This window comes from Neoarius graeffei, chromosome 23, assembly GCF_027579695.1.
Source record: "Neoarius graeffei isolate fNeoGra1 chromosome 23, fNeoGra1.pri, whole genome shotgun sequence".
NCBI classification, from domain to species: Eukaryota; Metazoa; Chordata; class Actinopteri; order Siluriformes; family Ariidae; genus Neoarius; species Neoarius graeffei.
In genome coordinates, this window is record NC_083591.1 from 60259633 (window position 1) to 60275958 (window position 16326).

Consider the following 16326-nt stretch of genomic DNA (forward strand, 5'->3'; position numbering starts at 1 on the left):
GAAGGTGGTGAAGGTGTTGAAGGTAGTGAAGGTGGTGAAGGTAGTGAAGGTGGTGAAGGTAGTGAAGGTGGTGAGGGTGTTGAAGGTGGTGAAGGTGTTGAAGGTAGTGAAGGTGGTGAGGGTGTTGAAGGTGGTGAAAGTGGTGAAGGTAGTGAAGGTGTTGAAGGTGGTGAGGGTGTTGAAGGTAGTGAAGGTGTTGAAGGTGGTGAGGGTGTTGAAGGTGTTGAAGGTGGTGAAGGTGTTGAAGGTAGTGAAGGTGTTGAAGGTGGTGAGGGTGTTGAAGGTGGTGAAGGTAGTGAAGGTGGTGAAGGTGGTGAAAGTGGTGAAGGTAGTGAAGGTGGTGAAAGTGGTGAAGGTGGTGAAAGTGGTGAAGGTGTTGAAGGTGGTGAAAGTGGTGAAGGTGTTGAAGGTGGTGAAAGTGGTGAAGGTGTTGAAGGTGGTGAAAGTGGTGAAGGTGTTGAAGGTGGTGAAAGTGGTGAAGGTGTTGAAGGTGGTGAAGGTGTTGAAGGTGGTGAAAGTGGTGAAGGTGTTGAAGGTGGTGAAAGTGGTGAAGGTAGTGAAGGTGGTGAAGTGGTGAAGGTGGTGAAAGTGGTGAAGGTGTTGAAGGTGGTGAAAGTGGTGAAGGTGTTGAAGGTGGTGAAAGTGGTGAAGGTGTTGAAGGTGGTGAAAGTGGTGAAGGTGTTGAAGGTGGTGAAAGTGGTGAGGGTGTTGAAGGTGGTGAAAGTGGTGAAGGTGGTGAAAGTGGTGAAGGTGTTGAAGGTGGTGAAAGTGGTGAGGGTGTTGAAAGTGGTGAAGGTGTTGAAGGTAGTGAAGGTGGTGAAGGTAGTGAAGGTGGTGAAGGTAGTGAAGGTGGTGAGGGTGTTGAAGGTGGTGAAGGTGTTGAAGGTAGTGAAGGTGGTGAGGGTGTTGAAGGTGGTGAAAGTGGTGAAAGTGCTGAAGGTGTTGAAGGTGGTGAAGGTGGTGAAACTGGTGAAGGTGTTGAAGGTGGTGAGGGTGTTGAAGGTGGTGAAAGTGGTGAAGGTGTTGAAGGTGGTGAAAGAGGTGAAGGTGTTGAAGGTGTTGAAGGTGTTGAAGGTGGGGAAAGTGGTGAAGGTGTTGAAGGTGGTGAAGGTGGTGAAGGTAGTGAAGGTGTTGAAGGTGGTGAAAGTGGTGAAGGTGTTGAAAGTGGTGAAGGTGGTGAAGGTGTTGAAAGTGGTGAAGGTGGTGAAGGTGGTGAAGGTAGTGAAGGTGGTGAAAGTGGTGAAGGTGTTGAAGGTGGTGAAAGTGGTGAAGGTGTTGAAGGTGGTGAAAGTGGTGAAGGTGTTGAAGGTGGTGAGGGTGTTGAAGGTGGTGAGGGTGTTGAAGGTGGTGAAGGTAGTGAAGGTGGTGAAGGTGGTGAAAGTGGTGAAGGTAGTGAAGGTGGTGAAAGTGGTGAAGGTGGTGAAAGTGGTGAAGGTGTTGAAGGTGGTGAAAGTGGTGAAGGGGTTGAAGGTGGTGAAAGTGGTGAGGGTGTTGAAGGTGGTGAAAGTGGTGAAGGTGGTGAACGTAGTGAAGGTGGTGAAAGTGGTGAAGGTAGTGAAGGTGGTGAAAGTGGTGAAGGTGTTGAAGGTGGTGAAAGTGTTGAAGGTGTTGAAGGTAGTGAAGGTGTAGAATGGTGTTGAGGGTGTTGAAGGTGGTGAAAGTGGTGAAGGTGTTGAAGGTGGTGAAAGTGGTGAGGGTGTTGAAGGTGGTGAAAGTGGTGAAAGTGGTGAAGGTGTTGAAGGTAGTGAAGGTGTAGAATGGTGTTGAGGGTGTTGAAGGTGGTGAAAGTGGTGAAGGTGTTGAAGGTGGTGAAAGTGGTGAGGGTGTTGAAGGTGGTGAAAGTGGTGAAGGTGTTGAAGGTAGTGAAGGTGTTGAAGGTGGTGAGGGTGTTGAAGGTGGTGAAAGTGGTGAAGGTGGTGAAAGTGGTGAAGGTGTTGAAGGTGGTGAAAGTGGTGAGGGTGTTGAAGGTGGTGAAAGTGGTGAGGGTGTTGAAAGTGCTGAAGGTGTTGAAGGTGAAGAAGGTGGTGAAACTGGTGAAGGTGTTGAAGGTGGTGAGGGTGTTGAAGGTGGTGAAAGTGGTGAAGGTGTTGAAGGTGGTGAAAGTGGTGAAGGTGTTGAAGGTGGTGAGGGTGTTGAAGGTGGTGAAAGTGGTGAAGGTGTTGAAGGTGGTGAAGGTGGTGAAAGTGGTGAAGGTGTTGAAGGTGGTGAAAGTGGTGAAGGTGTTGAAGGTAGTGAAGGTGTTGAAGGTGGTGAGGGTGTTGAAGGTGGTGAAAGTGGTGAAGGTGTTGAAAGTGGTGAAGGTGGTGAAGGTGTTGAAAGTGGTGAAGGTGGTGAAGGTTGTGAAGGTAGTGAAGGTGGTGAAGGTGGTGAGGGTGTTGAAGGTGGTGAAAGTGGTGAAGGTGTTGAAAGTGGTGAAGGTGGTGAAGGTGTTGAAAGTGGTGAAGGTGGTGAAGGTGGTGAAGGTGGTGAAACTGGTGAAGGTGTTGAAGGTGGTGAGGGTGTTGAAGGTGGTGAAAGTGGTGAAGGTGTTGAAGGTGGTGAGGGTGTTGAAGGTGGTGAGGGTGTTGAAGGTGGTGAAAGTGGTGAAGGTGTTGAAAGTGGTGAAGGTGGTGAAGGTGGTGAAACTGGTGAAGTTGTTGAAGGTGGTGAGGGTGTTGAAGGTGGTGAAAGTGGTGAAGGTGTTGAAGGTGGTGAAGGTGTTGAAGGTGGTGAGGGTGTTGAAGGTGGTGAAAGTGGTGAAGGTGTTGAAGGTGGTGAAGGTGTTGAAGGTGGTGAGGGTGTTGAAGGTGGTGAAGTGGTGAAGGTGTTGAAGGTGGTGAAGGTGTTGAAGGTGGTGAGGGTGTTGAAGGTGGTGAAAGTGGTGAAGGTGTTGAAGGTGGTGAAGGTGTTGAAGGTGGTGAAAGTGGTGAAGGTGTTGAAGGTGGTGAGGGTGTTGAAGGTGGTGAGGGTGTTGAAGGTGGTGAAGGTAGTGAAGGTGGTGAAGGTGGTGAAAGTGGTGAAGGTAGTGAAGGTGGTGAAAGTGGTGAAGGTGGTGAAAGTGGTGAAGGTGTTGAAGGTGGTGAAGTGGTGAAGGTGTTGAAGGTGGTGAAGGTGTTGAAGGTGGTGAAACTGGTGAAGGTGGTGAAGGTAGTGAAGGTGGTGAAAGTGGTGAAGGTGGTGAAAGTGGTGAAGGTGTTGAAGGTGGTGAAAGTGGTGAAGGTGTTGAAGGTAGTGAAGGTGTAGAATGGTGTTGAGGGTGTTGAAGGTGGTGAAAGTGGTGAAGGTGTTGAAGGTGGTGAAAGTGGTGAAGGTGTTGAAGGTGGTGAAAGTGGTGAGGGTGTTGAAGGTGGTGAAAGTGGTGAAGGTGTTGAAGGTGGTGAAGGTGGTGAAGGTGGTGAAAGTGGTGAAGGTGTTGAAGGTGGTGAAAGTGGTGAAGGTGGTGAAGGTGGTGAAAGTGGTGAAGGTGTTGAAGGTGGTGAAAGTGGTGAGGGTGTTGAAGGTGGTGAAAGTGGTGAGGGTGTTGAAAGTGCTGAAGGTGTTGAAGGTGGTGAAGGTGGTGAAGGTGTTGAAGGTGGTGAAAGTGGTGAAGGTAGTGAAGGTGGTGAAAGTGGTGAAGGTGGTGAAAGTGGTGAAGGTGTTGAAGGTGGTGAAAGTGGTGAAGGTGTTGAAGGTGGTGAAAGTGGTGAAGGTGTTGAAGGTGGTGAGGGTGTTGAAGGTGGTGAAGTGGTGAAGGTGGTGAAAGTGGTGAAGGTGTTGAAGGTGGTGAAGGTGTTGAAGGTGGTGAAGTGGTGAAGGTCGTAAAAGTGGTGAAAGTGGTGAAGGTGTTGAAGGTGGTGAAGGTGGTGAAAGTGGTGAAGGTGGTGAAGGTGTTGAAGGTGGTGAGGGTGTTGAAGGTGGTGAAAGTTGTGAAGGTGGTGAAAGTGGTGAAGGTGTTGAAGGTGGTGAAGGTGGTGAAGGTGGTGAAAGTGGTGAAGGTGGTGAAGGTGTTGAAGGTGGTGAGGGTGTTGAAGGTGGTGAAAGTGGTGAGGGTGTTGAAGGTGGTGAAGTGGTGAGGGTGTTGAAAGTGCTGAAGGTGTTGAAGGTGGTGAAGTGGTGAAGGTGTTGAAGGTGGTGAAAGTGGTGAAGGTAGTGAAGGTGGTGAAAGTGGTGAAGGTGGTGAAAGTGGTGAAGGTGTTGAAGGTGGTGAAAGTGGTGAAGGTGTTGAAGGTGGTGAAAGTGGTGAAGGTGTTGAAGGTGGTGGGGTGTTGAAGGTGGTGAAAGTGGTGAAGGTGGTGAAAGTGGTGAAGGTGTTGAAGGTGGTGAAGGTGTTGAAGGTGGTGAAAGTGGTGAAGGTCGTGAAAGTGGTGAAAGTGGTGAAGGGTGTTGAAGGTGGTGAAGGTGGTGAAAGGGGTGAAGGTGGTGAAGGTGTGAAGGTGGTGAGGGTGTTGAAGGTGGTGAAAGTGGTGAAGGTGGTGAAAGTGGTGAAGGTGTTGAAGGTGGTGAAGGTGGTGAAGGTGGTGAAAGTGGTGAAGGTGGTGAAGGTGGTGAAAGTGGTGAGGGTGTTGAAGGTGGTGAAAGTGGTGAGGGTGTTGAAAGTGCTGAAGGTGTTGAAGGTGGTGAAGGTGGTGAAGGTGGTGAAACTGGTGAAGGTGTTGAAGGTGGTGAGGGTGTTGAAGGTGGTGAAAGTGGTGAAGGTGTTGAAGGTGGTGAAAGTGGTGAAGGTGTTGAAGGTGGTGAGGGTGTTGAAGGTGGTGAAGGTGGTGAAAGTGGTGAAGGTGTTGAAGGTGGTGAAAGTGGTGAAGGTGTTGAAGGTAGTGAAGGTGTTGAAGGTGGTGAGGGTGTTGAAGGTGGTGAAAGTGGTGAAGCTGTTGAAAGTGGTGAAGGTGGTGAAGGTGTTGAAAGTGGTGAAGGTGGTGAAGGTGGTGAAGGTGGTGAGGGTGTTGAAGGTGGTGAAAGTGGTGAAGGTGTTGAAAGTGGTGAAGGTGGTGAAGGTGTTGAAAGTGGTGAAGGTGGTGAAGGTGGTGAAGGTGGTGAAACTGGTGAAGGTGTTGAAGGTGGTGAGGGTGTTGAAGGTGGTGAAAGTGGTGAAGGTGTTGAACGTGGTGAAAGTGGTGAAGGTGTTGAAGGTGGTGAGGGTGTTGAAGGTGGTGAGGGTGTTGAAAGTGGTGAAGGTGTTGAAAGTGGTGAAGGTGGTGAAGGTGGTGAAGGTGTTGAAAGTGGTGAAGGTGGTGAAGGTGGTGAAACTGGTGAAGGTGTTGAAGGTGGTGAGGGTGTTGAAGGTGGTGAAAGTGGGGAAGGTGTTGAAGGTGGTGAAAGTGGTGAAGGTGTTGAAGGTGGTGAGGGTGTTGAAGGTGGTGAAAGTGGTGAAGGTGTTGAAGGTGGTGAAAGTGGTGAAGGTGTTGAAGGTGGTGAAAGTGGTGAAGGTGTTGAAGGTAGTGAAGGTGTTGAAGGTGGTGAGGGTGTTGAAGGTGGTGAAAGTGGTGAAGGTGTTGAAGTGGTGAAGGTGGTGAAGGTGTTGAAAGTGGTGAAGGTGGTGAGGGTGTTGAAGGTGGTGAAAGTGGTGAAGGTAGTGAAGGTGGTGAAGGTAGTGAAGGTGGTGAAAGTGTTGAAGGTGGTGAAAGTGGTGAAGGTGTTGAAGGTAGTGAAGGTGTTGAAGGTGGTGAAAGTGGTGAGGGTGTTGAAGGTGGTGAAAGTGGTGAGGGTGTTGAAAGTGCTGAAGGTGTTGAAGGTGAAGAAGGTGGTGAAGGTGGTGAAACTGGTGAAGGTGTTGAAGGTGGTGAGGGTGTTGAAGGTGGTGAAAGTGGTGAAGGTGTTGAAGGTGGTGAAGGTGGTGAAGGTGTTGAAGGTGGTGAAAGTGGTGAAGGTGTTGAAGGTAGTGAAGGTGTTGAAGGTGGTGAAAGTGGTGAAGGTGTTGAAAGTGGTGAAGGTGGTGAGGGTGTTGAAGGTGGTGAAAGTGGTGAAGGTAGTGAAGGTGGTGAAGGTAGTGAAGGTCGTGAAAGTGGTGAAGGTGTTGAAGGTGGTGAAAGTGGTGAAGGTGTTGAAGGTAGTGAAGGTGTTGAAGGTGGTGAGGGTGTTGAAGGTGTTGAAGGTGGTGAAAGTGGTAAAGGTGTTGAAGGTAGTGAAGGTGTTGAAGGTGGTGAGGGTGTTGAAGGTGGTGAAGGTAGTGAAGGTGTTGAAGGTGGTGAGGGTGTTGAAGGTGGTGAAAGTGGTGAAGGTGGTGAAAGTGGTGAAGGTAGTGAAGGTGGTGAAAGTGGTGAAGGTGTTGAAGGTGGTGAGGGTGTTGAAGGTGGTGAAAGTGGTGAAGGTGTTGAAGGTGGTGAAAGTGGTGAAGGTGTTGAAGGTGGTGAGGGTGTTGAAGGTGGTGAGGGTGTTGAAGGTGGTGAAAGTGGTGAAGGTGTTGAAAGTGGTGAAGGTGGTGAAGGTGGTGAAACTGGTGAAGTTGTTGAAGGTGGTGAGGGTGTTGAAGGTGGTGAAAGTGGTGAAGGTGTTGAAGGTGGTGAAGGTGTTGAAGGTGGTGAGGGTGTGAAGGTGGTGAAAGTGGTGAAGGTGTTGAAGGTGGTGAAAGTGGTGAAGGTGTTGAAGGTGGTGAGGGTGTTGAAGGTGGTGAGGGTGTTGAAGGTGGTGAAGGTAGTGAAGGTGGTGAAGGTGGTGAAAGTGGTGAAGGTGTTGAAGGTGGTGAAAGTGGTGAAGGTGTTGAAGGTGGTGAAGGTGTTGAAGGTGGTGAAACTGGTGAAGGTGGTGAAGGTAGTGAAGGTGGTGAAAGTGGTGAAGGTAGTGAAGGTGGTGAAAGTGGTGAAGGTGTTGAAGGTGGTGAAAGTGGTGAAGGTGTTGAAGGTAGTGAAGGTGTAGAATGGTGTTGAGGGTGTTGAAGGTGGTGAAAGTGGTGAAGGTGTTGAAGGTGGTGAAAGTGGTGAAGGTGTTGAAGGTGGTGAAAGTGGTGAGGGTGTTGAAGGTGGTGAAAGTGGTGAAGGTGTTGAAGGTGGTGAAGGTGGTGAAGGTGGTGAAAGTGGTGAAGGTGTTGAAGGTGGTGAAAGTGGTGAAGGTGGTGAAGGTGGTGAAAGTGGTGAAGGTGTTGAAGGTGGTGAAAGTGGTGAGGGTGTTGAAGGTGGTGAAAGTGGTGAGGGTGTTGAAAGTGCTGAAGGTGTTGAAGGTGGTGAAGGTGGTGAAGGTGTTGAAGGTGTTGAAGGTGGTGAAAGTGGTGAAGGTGTTGAAGGTGGTGAAAGTGGTGAAGGTGTTGAAGGTGGTGAAAGTGGTGAAGGTGTTGAAGGTGGTGAGGGTGTTGAAGGTGGTGAAAGTGGTGAAGGTGGTGAAAGTGGTGAAGGTGTTGAAGGTGGTGAAGGTGTTGAAGGTGGTGAAAGTGGTGAAGGTCGTGAAAGTGGTGAAAGTGGTGAAGGTGTTGAAGGTGGTGAAAGTGGTGAAGGTGTTGAAGGTGGTGAAAGTGGTGAAGGTGTTGAAGGTGGTGAAAGTGGTGAAGGTGTTGAAGGTGGTGAGGGTGTTGAAGGTGGTGAAAGTGGTGAAGGTGGTGAAAGTGGTGAAGGTGTTGAAGGTGGTGAAGGTGGTGAAGGTGGTGAAAGTGGTGAAGGTGGTGAAGGTGTTGAAGGTGGTGAGGGTGTTGAAGGTGGTGAAAGTGGTGAAGGTGGTGAAAGTGGTGAAGGTGTTGAAGGTGGTGAAAGTGGTGAGGGTGTTGAAGGTGGTGAAAGTGGTGAAGGTCGTGAAAGTGGTGAAAGTGGTGAAGGTGTTGAAGGTGGTGAAGGTGGTGAAAGTGGTGAAGGTGGTGAAGGTGTTGAAGGTGGTGAGGGTGTTGAAGGTGGTGAAAGTGGTGAAGGTGGTGAAAGTGGTGAAGGTGTTGAAGGTGGTGAAGGTGGTGAAGGTGGTGAAAGTGGTGAAGGTGGTGAAGGTGTTGAAGGTGGTGAGGGTGTTGAAGGTGGTGAAAGTGGTGAAGGTGGTGAAAGTGGTGAAGGTGTTGAAGGTGGTGAAAGTGGTGAGGGTGTTGAAGGTGGTGAAAGTGGTGAGGGTGTTGAAAGTGCTGAAGGTGTTGAAGGTGGTGAAGGTGGTGAAACTGGTGAAGGTGTTGAAGGTGGTGAGGGTGTTGAAGGTGGTGAAAGTGGTGAAGGTGTTGAAGGTGGTGAAAGTGGTGAAGGTGTTGAAGGTGGTGAGGGTGTTGAAGGTGGTGAAGGTGGTGAAAGTGGTGAAGGTGTTGAAGGTGGTGAAAGTGGTGAAGGTGTTGAAGGTAGTGAAGGTGTTGAAGGTGGTGAGGGTGTTGAAGGTGGTGAAAGTGGTGAAGGTGGTGAAAGTGGTGAAGGTAGTGAAGGTGGTGAAAGTGGTGAGGGTGTTGAAGGTGGTGAAGGTAGTGAAGGTGGTGAAAGTGGTGAGGGTGTTGAAGGTGGTGAAAGTGGTGAAGGTAGTGAAGGTGGTGAAAGTGGTGAGGGTGTTGAAGGTGGTGAAAGTGGTGAAGGTAGTGAAGGTGGTGAAAGTGGTGAGGGTGTTGAAGGTGGTGAAAGTGGTGAGGGTGTTGAAGGTGGTGAAAGTGGTGAAGGTGTTGAAGGTAGTGAAGGTGTTGAAGGTGGTGAGGGTGTTGAAGGTGGTGAAAGTGGTGAAGGTGGTGAAAGTGGTGAAGGTAGTGAAGGTGGTGAAAGTGGTGAGGGTGTTGAAGGTGGTGAAAGTGGTGAGGGTGTTGAAGGTGGTGAAAGTGGTGAGGGTGTTGAAGGTGGTGAAAGTGGTGAAGGTGTTGAAGGTGGTGAGGGTGTTGAAGGTGGTGAAAGTGGTGAAGGTGTTGAAGGTGGTGAAGGTGGTGAAAGTGGTGAAGGTGTTGAAGGTGGTGAAAGTGGTGAAGGTGTTGAAGGTAGTGAAGGTGTTGAAGGTGGTGAAAGTGGTGAAGGTGTTGAAAGTGGTGAAGGTGGTGAGGGTGTTGAAGGTGGTGAAAGTGGTGAAGGTAGTGAAGGTGGTGAAGGTAGTGAAGGTGGTGAAAGTGGTGAAGGTGTTGAAGGTGGTGAAAGTGGTGAAGGTGTTGAAGGTGGTGAAAGTGGTGAAGGTGTTGAAGGTGGTGAGGGTGTTGAAGGTGGTGAAAGTGGTGAAGGTGTTGAAGGTGGTGAAAGTGGTGAAGGTGTTGAAGGTGGTGAAGGTGTTGAAGGTAGTGAAGGTGTTGAAGGCAGTGAAGGTGATGAAAGTGGTGAAGGTAGTGAAGGTGGTGAGGGTGTTGAAGGTCTTGAAGGTGGTGAGGGTGTTGAAGGTGGTGAAGGTAGTGAAGGTAGTGAAGGTGGTGAAAGTGGTGAAGGTGGTGAGGGTGTTGAAGGTAGTGAAGGTGGTGAAGGTGTTGAAGGTGGTGAAGGTGTTGAAGGTAGTGAAGGTGTTGAAGGCAGTGAAGGTGTTGAAGGTGGTGAAGGTGTTTAAGGTAGTGAAGGTAGTGAAGGTAGTGAAAGTGGTGAAGGTGGTGAGGGTGTTGAAGGTAGTGAAGGTGGTGAAGGTAGTGAAAGTGGTGAAGGTGTTGAAGGTAGTGAAGGTGTTGAAGGTGTTGAAGGTGAACGTGGTGAAGGTGGTGAGGGTGTTGAAGGTGGTGAGGGTGTTGAAGGTGGTGAAGGTAGTGAAGGTGGTGAAGGTGGTGAAAGTGGTGAAGGTAGTGAAGGTGGTGAAAGTGGTGAAGGTGGTGAAAGTGGTGAAGGTGTTGAAGGTGGTGAAAGTGGTGAAGGTGTTGAAGGTGGTGAAGGTGTTGAAGGTGGTGAAACTGGTGAAGGTGGTGAAGGTAGTGAAGGTGGTGAAAGTGGTGAAGGTAGTGAAGGTGGTGAAAGTGGTGAAGGTGTTGAAGGTGGTGAAAGTGGTGAAGGTGTTGAAGGTAGTGAAGGTGTAGAATGGTGTTGAGGGTGTTGAAGGTCGTGAAAGTGGTGAAGGTGTTGAAGGTGGTGAAAGTGGTGAAGGTGTTGAAGGTGGTGAAAGTGGTGAGGGTGTTGAAGGTGGTGAAAGTGGTGAAGGTGTTGAAGGTGGTGAAGGTGGTGAAAGTGGTGAAGGTGTTGAAGGTGGTGAAAGTGGTGAAGGTGGTGAAGGTGGTGAAAGTGGTGAAGGTGTTGAAGGTGGTGAAAGTGGTGAGGGTGTTGAAGGTGGTGAAAGTGGTGAGGGTGTTGAAAGTGCTGAAGGTGTTGAAGGTGGTGAAGGTGGTGAAGGTGTTGAAGGTGTTGAAGGTGGTGAAAGTGGTGAAGGTGTTGAAGGTGGTGAAAGTGGTGAAGGTGTTGAAGGTGGTGAAAGTGGTGAAGGTGTTGAAGGTGGTGAGGGTGTTGAAGGTGGTGAAAGTGGTGAAGGTGGTGAAAGTGGTGAAGGTGTTGAAGGTGGTGAAGGTGGTGAAGGTGTTGAAGGTGGTGAAAGTGGTGAAGGTCGTGAAAGTGGTGAAAGTGGTGAAGGTGTTGAAGGTGGTGAAAGTGGTGAAGGTGTTGAAGGTGGTGAAAGTGGTGAAGGTGTTGAAGGTGGTGAAAGTGGTGAAGGTGTTGAAGGTGGTGAGGGTGTTGAAGGTGGTGAAAGTGGTGAAGGTGGTGAAAGTGGTGAAGGTGTTGAAGGTGGTGAAGGTGGTGAAGGTGGTGAAAGTGGTGAAGGTCGTGAAAGTGGTGAAAGTGGTGAAGGTGTTGAAGGTGGTGAAGGTGGTGAAAGTGGTGAAGGTGGTGAAGGTGTTGAAGGTGGTGAGGGTGTTGAAGGTGGTGAAAGTGGTGAAGGTGGTGAAAGTGGTGAAGGTGTTGAAGGTGGTGAAGGTGGTGAAGGTAGTGAAAGTGGTGAAGGTGGTGAAGGTGTTGAAGGTGGTGAGGGTGTTGAAGGTGGTGAAAGTGGTGAAGGTGGTGAAAGTGGTGAAGGTGTTGAAGGTGGTGAAAGTGGTGAGGGTGTTGAAGGTGGTGAAAGTGGTGAGGGTGTTGAAAGTGCTGAAGGTGTTGAAGGTGGTGAAGGTGGTGAAACTGGTGAAGGTGTTGAAGGTGGTGAGGGTGTTGAAGGTGGTGAAAGTGGTGAAGGTGTTGAAGGTGGTGAAAGTGGTGAAGGTGTTGAAGGTGGTGAGGGTGTTGAAGGTGGTGAAGGTGGTGAAAGTGGTGAAGGTGTTGAAGGTGGTGAAAGTGGTGAAGGTGTTGAAGGTAGTGAAGGTGTTGAAGGTGGTGAGGGTGTTGAAGGTGGTGAAAGTGGTGAAGCTGTTGAAAGTGGTGAAGGTGGTGAAGGTGTTGAAAGTGGTGAAGGTGGTGAAGGTGGTGAAGGTGGTGAGGGTGTTGAAGGTGGTGAAAGTGGTGAAGGTGTTGAAAGTGGTGAAGGTGGTGAAGGTGTTGAAAGTGGTGAAGGTGGTGAAGGTGGTGAAGGTGGTGAAACTGGTGAAGGTGTTGAAGGTGGTGAGGGTGTTGAAGGTGGTGAAAGTGGTGAAGGTGTTGAACGTGGTGAAAGTGGTGAAGGTGTTGAAGGTGGTGAGGGTGTTGAAAGTGGTGAAGGTGTTGAAAGTGGTGAAGGTGGTGAAGGTGGTGAAGGTGTTGAAAGTGGTGAAGGTGTTGAAGGTGGTGAAACTGGTGAAGGTGTTGAAGGTGGTGAGGGTGTTGAAGGTGGTGAAAGTGGTGAAGGTGTTGAAGGTGGTGAAAGTGGTGAAGGTGTTGAAGGTGGTGAGGGTGTTGAAGGTGGTGAAAGTGGTGAAGGTGTTGAAGGTGGTGAAAGTGGTGAAGGTGTTGAAGGTGGTGAAAGTGGTGAAGGTGTTGAAGGTAGTGAAGGTGTTGAAGGTGGTGAGGGTGTTGAAGGTGGTGAAAGTGGTGAAGGTGTTGAAAGTGGTGAAGGTGGTGAAGGTGTTGAAAGTGGTGAAGGTGGTGAGGGTGTTGAAGGTGGTGAAAGTGGTGAAGGTAGTGAAGGTGGTGAAGGTAGTGAAGGTGGTGAAAGTGTTGAAGGTGGTGAAAGTGGTGAAGGTGTTGAAGGTAGTGAAGGTGTTGAAGGTGGTGAGGGTGTTGAAGGTGTTGAAGGTGGTGAAATTGGTAAAGGTGTTGAAGGTAGTGAAGGTGTTGAAGGTGGTGAGGGTAGTGAAGGTGTTGAAGGTGGTGAGGGTGTTGAAGGTGGTGAAGGTAGTGAAGGTGTTGAAGGTGGTGAGGGTGTTGAAGGTGGTGAAGGTGGTGAAAGTGGTGAAGGTGTTGAAGGTGGTGAAAGTGGTGAAGGTGTTGAAGGTAGTGAAGGTGTTGAAGGTGGTGAGGGTGTTGAAGGTGGTGAAAGTGGTGAAGGTGTTGAAAGTGGTGAAGGTGGTGAAGGTGTTGAAAGTGGTGAAGGTGTTGAAGGTGTTGAAGGTGGTGAAAGTGGTGAAGGTGTTGAAGGTGGTGAAAGTGGTGAGGGTGTTGAAGGTGGTGAAAGTGGTGAAGGTGTTGAAGGTGGTGAAACTGGTGAAGGTGTTGAAGGTGGTGAAAGTGTTGAAGGTGGTGAAAGTGGTGAGGGTGTTGAAGGTGGTGAAAGTGGTGAAGGTGGTGAAAGTGGTGAAGGTAGTGAAGGTGGTGAAAGTGGTGAGGGTGTTGAAGGTGGTGAAAGTGGTGAGGGTGTTGAAGGTGGTGAAAGTGGTGAGGGTGTTGAAGGTGGTGAAAGTGGTGAAGGTGTTGAAGGTGGTGAGGGTGTTGAAGGTGGTGAAAGTGGTGAAGGTGTTGAAGGTGGTGAAGGTGGTGAAAGTGGTGAAGGTGTTGAAGGTGGTGAAAGTGGTGAAGGTGTTGAAGGTAGTGAAGGTGTTGAAGGTGGTGAAAGTGGTGAAGGTGTTGAAAGTGGTGAAGGTGGTGAGGGTGTTGAAGGTGGTGAAAGTGGTGAAGGTAGTGAAGGTGGTGAAGGTAGTGAAGGTGGTGAAAGTGGTGAAGGTGTTGAAGGTGGTGAAAGTGGTGAAGGTGTTGAAGGTGGTGAAAGTGGTGAAGGTGTTGAAGGTGGTGAGGGTGTTGAAGGTGGTGAAAGTGGTGAAGGTGTTGAAGGTGGTGAAAGTGGTGAAGGTGTTGAAGGTGGTGAAGGTGTTGAAGGTAGTGAAGGTGTTGAAGGCAGTGAAGGTGATGAAAGTGGTGAAGGTAGTGAAGGTGGTGAGGGTGTTGAAGGTCTTGAAGGTGGTGAGGGTGTTGAAGGTGGTGAAGGTAGTGAAGGTGGTGAAGGTAGTGAAGGTAGTGAAGGTGTTGAAGGTGGTGAAGGTAGTGAAGGTAGTGAAGGTGGTGAAAGTGGTGAAGGTGGTGAGGGTGTTGAAGGTAGTGAAGGTGGTGAAGGTGTTGAAGGTGGTGAAGGTGTTGAAGGTAGTGAAGGTGTTGAAGGCAGTGAAGGTGTTGAAGGTGGTGAAGGTGTTTAAGGTAGTGAAGGTAGTGAAGGTAGTGAAAGTGGTGAAGGTGGTGAGGGTGTTGAAGGTAGTGAAGGTGGTGAAGGTAGTGAAAGTGGTGAAGGTGTTGAAGGTAGTGAAGGTGTTGAAGGTGTTGAAGGTGAACGTGGTGAAGGTGGTGAAGGGGTTGAAGGGGTTGAAGGTGTTGAAAGTGGTGAAGGTAGTGAAGGTGTTGAAGGTGGTGAGGGTGTTGAAGGTGGTGAAAGTGGTGAAGGTGGTGAAGGTGTTGAAGGTGGTGAAGGTGTTGAAGGTGTTGAAGGTGTTGAAGGTAGTGAAGGTGGTGAAGGTGTTGAAGGTGGTGAAAGTAGTGAAAGTGGTGAGGGTGTTGAAGGTGGTGAAGGTGTTGAAGGTAGTGAAGGTGGTGAAGGTGGTGAGGGTTTTGAAGGTGGTGAAGGTGGTGAAAGTGGTGAAGGTGGTGAAGGGGTTGAAGGTAGTGAAGGGGTTGAAGGGGTTGAAAGTGGTGAAGATAGTGAGGGTGTTGAAGGTGGTGAAAGTGGTGAAGGTGAAGGTGTTGAAGGTAGTGAAGGTAGTGAAGGTGGTGAAAGTGGTGAAGGTAGTGAAGGTGGTGAAGGTAGTGAAGGTGTTGAAAGTGGTGAAGGTGTTGAAGGTGTTGAAGGTGGTGAAGGTTGTGAGGGTGTTGAAGGTGGTGAAGGTGGTGAAGGTAGTGAAGGTGTTGAAGGTGGTGAGGATGGTGAAGGTGTTGAAGGTGGTGAAAGTGGTGAAGGGGTTGAAGGTGGTGAAGGTGTTGAAGGTGTTGAAAGTGGTGAAGGTAGTGAAGGTGGTGAAGGTGGTGAAAGTGGTGAAGGTGTTGAAGGTGTTGAAGGTAGTGAAGGTGGTGAAAGTGGTGAAGGTAGTGAAGGTGGTGAAGGTGGTGAAAGTGGTGAAGGTAGTGAAGGTGGTGAAGGTAGTGAAGGTGATGAAAGTGGTGAAGGTAGTGAAGGTGGTGAGGGTGTTGAAGGTGTTGAAGGTCTTGAAGGTGGTGAGGGTGTTGAAGGTGGTGAAGGTAGTGAAGGTGGTGAAGGTAGTGAAGGTAGTGAAGGTGGTGAAGGTGTCGAAGGTGGTGAAGGTAGTGAAGGTGTTGAAGGCAGTGAAGGTCTTGAAGGTGGTGAAGGTGTTGAAGGTGGTGAAGGTAGTGAAGGTGGTGAAAGTGGTGAAGGTGGTGAAGGTAGTGAAAGTGGTGAAGGTGGTGAGGGTGTTGAAGGTAGTGAAGGTGGTGAAGGTAGTGAAAGTGGTGAAGGTGGTGAAGGTAGTGAAGGTGGTGAAAGTGGTGAAGGTGTTGAAGGTGTTGTAGGTAGTGAAGGTGTTGAAGGTGAACGTGGTGAAGGTGGTGAAGGTGTTGAAGGGGTTGAAGGTGTTGAAAGTGGTGAAGGTAGTGAAGGTGTTGAAGGTGGTGAGGGTGTTGAAGGTGGTGAAGGTGGTGAAGGTGGTGAAGGTGTTGAAGGTAGTGAAGGTGGTGAAGGTGGTGAAGGTGGTGAAAGTAGTGAAAGTGGTGAGGGTGTTGAAGGTGGTGAAGGTGTTGAAGGTAGTGAAGGTGGTGAAGGTGGTGAGGGTTTTGAAGGTGGTGAAGGTGGTGAGGGTGTTGAAGGTAGTGAAGGTGGTGAAAGTGGTGAAGGTGGTGAAGGGGTTGAAGGTAGTGAAGGTGTTGAAGGTGTTGAAAGTGGTGAAGATAGTGAGGGTGTTGAAGGTGGTGAAAGTGGTGAAGGTGGTGAAAGTGATGAAGGTGGTGAAGGTGTTGAAGGTAGTGAAGGTGGTGAAGGTAGTGAAGGTGGTGAAGGTGTTGAAGGTGGTGAAGGTAGTGAAGGTGGTGAAAGTGGTGAAGGTAGTGAAGGTGTTGAAGGTAGTGAAGGTGGTGAAGGTGGTGAAGGTAGTGAAGGTGGTGAAGGTAGTGAAAGTGGTGAAGGTAGTGAAAGTGGTGAAGGTAGTGAAGGTGGTGAAGGTAATGAAGGTGGTGAAGGTAGTGAAAGTGGTGAGGGTGTTGAAGGTAGTGAAGGTGGTGAAGGTGGTGAAAGTGGTGAGGGTGTTGAAGGTCGTGAAGGTGGTGAGGGTGTTGAAGGTGGTGAAAGTGGTGAAGGTAGTGAAAGTGGTGAAGGTGTTGAAGGTAGTGAAGGTGGTGAAAGTAGTGAAAGTGGTGAGGGTGTTGAAGGTCGTGAAGGTGGTGAGGATGTTGAAGGTGGTGAAAGTGGTGAAGGTAGTGAAAGTGGTGAAGGTGTTGAAGGTAGTGAAGGTAGTGAAGGTGGTGAAGGTAGTGAAGGTACTGAAGGTGTTACCTATGTCCAGCCACTGTGGCATCTCCAGAGGTCACGTCTGTGTCTCCCGTGAGCATTTTAAAAGTGGTTGTTTTTCCAGCACCGTTTACTCCAAGTAGCCCAAAACACTGCAAACCACAGACTGATGTTAATATCTGTCTACATCTGTCTCTTCACACATCTTTTTTTGACATGTGACTTTTCGATGGTTTTCTGAAATCTTCAGGACAGAGGAGTTTATATTTACGTTTCTTTGCAGTTTCTTATTAAACTGAAGAGAGAAAATAGAGTCTGGGGAGAGAGACTGTTTATAGCTTGTATAACATCAGCTTCAACAGGAACTCACTTCTTTCACAACATTAAATATAACTATAAACACAAATAAATATGTTTAAATATTATAATCACTGGTGGGTTTCTGTGCTATAAGATATAAATAAACACAAATTTATTCTCAGCTCACATCTGCAAGAACTGTGATTTGATTAGAGCAGATGTTTTACCTCTCCAGGTGGAACGCCCACACAGATCCGATCCACCGCCGGCCTCTTCCTGCCTACGTACGTCTGAACGAGCACACACACACACACACACACACACACACACACACACACAGAGTTGTGTAAGTGATGACTGGTTACAGATGTGTAAATGAGGTGATTATGTTTTTGATGTGAACCTTGGTGAGATCTCGGATGTGCAGGATGTCGTTGTTTCGTGTCCTGCTGTAGATCCTCTGTCTCTCCTCAGCAACATCTTCATCTTCATCAGGAGCTGGGATCTGACTGTAGTCACATAACCTGCACAGGT

The 16326-nt window shown here is 49.2% G+C and overlaps 1 protein-coding gene across 1 annotated transcript in view; it reads right to left on the bottom strand.

Annotated features, from left to right (window-relative positions):
• Positions 1 to 16326, bottom strand: part of LOC132871942 (retinal-specific phospholipid-transporting ATPase ABCA4-like) — a 105391-nt gene that overhangs the window by 38535 nt on the left and 50530 nt on the right. The window contains 3 exon segments of the mRNA XM_060906578.1: positions 15538 to 15644; positions 16020 to 16082; positions 16196 to 16316. Of these exon segments, the coding sequence (XP_060762561.1) occupies positions 15538 to 15644; positions 16020 to 16082; positions 16196 to 16316 (291 nt within the window).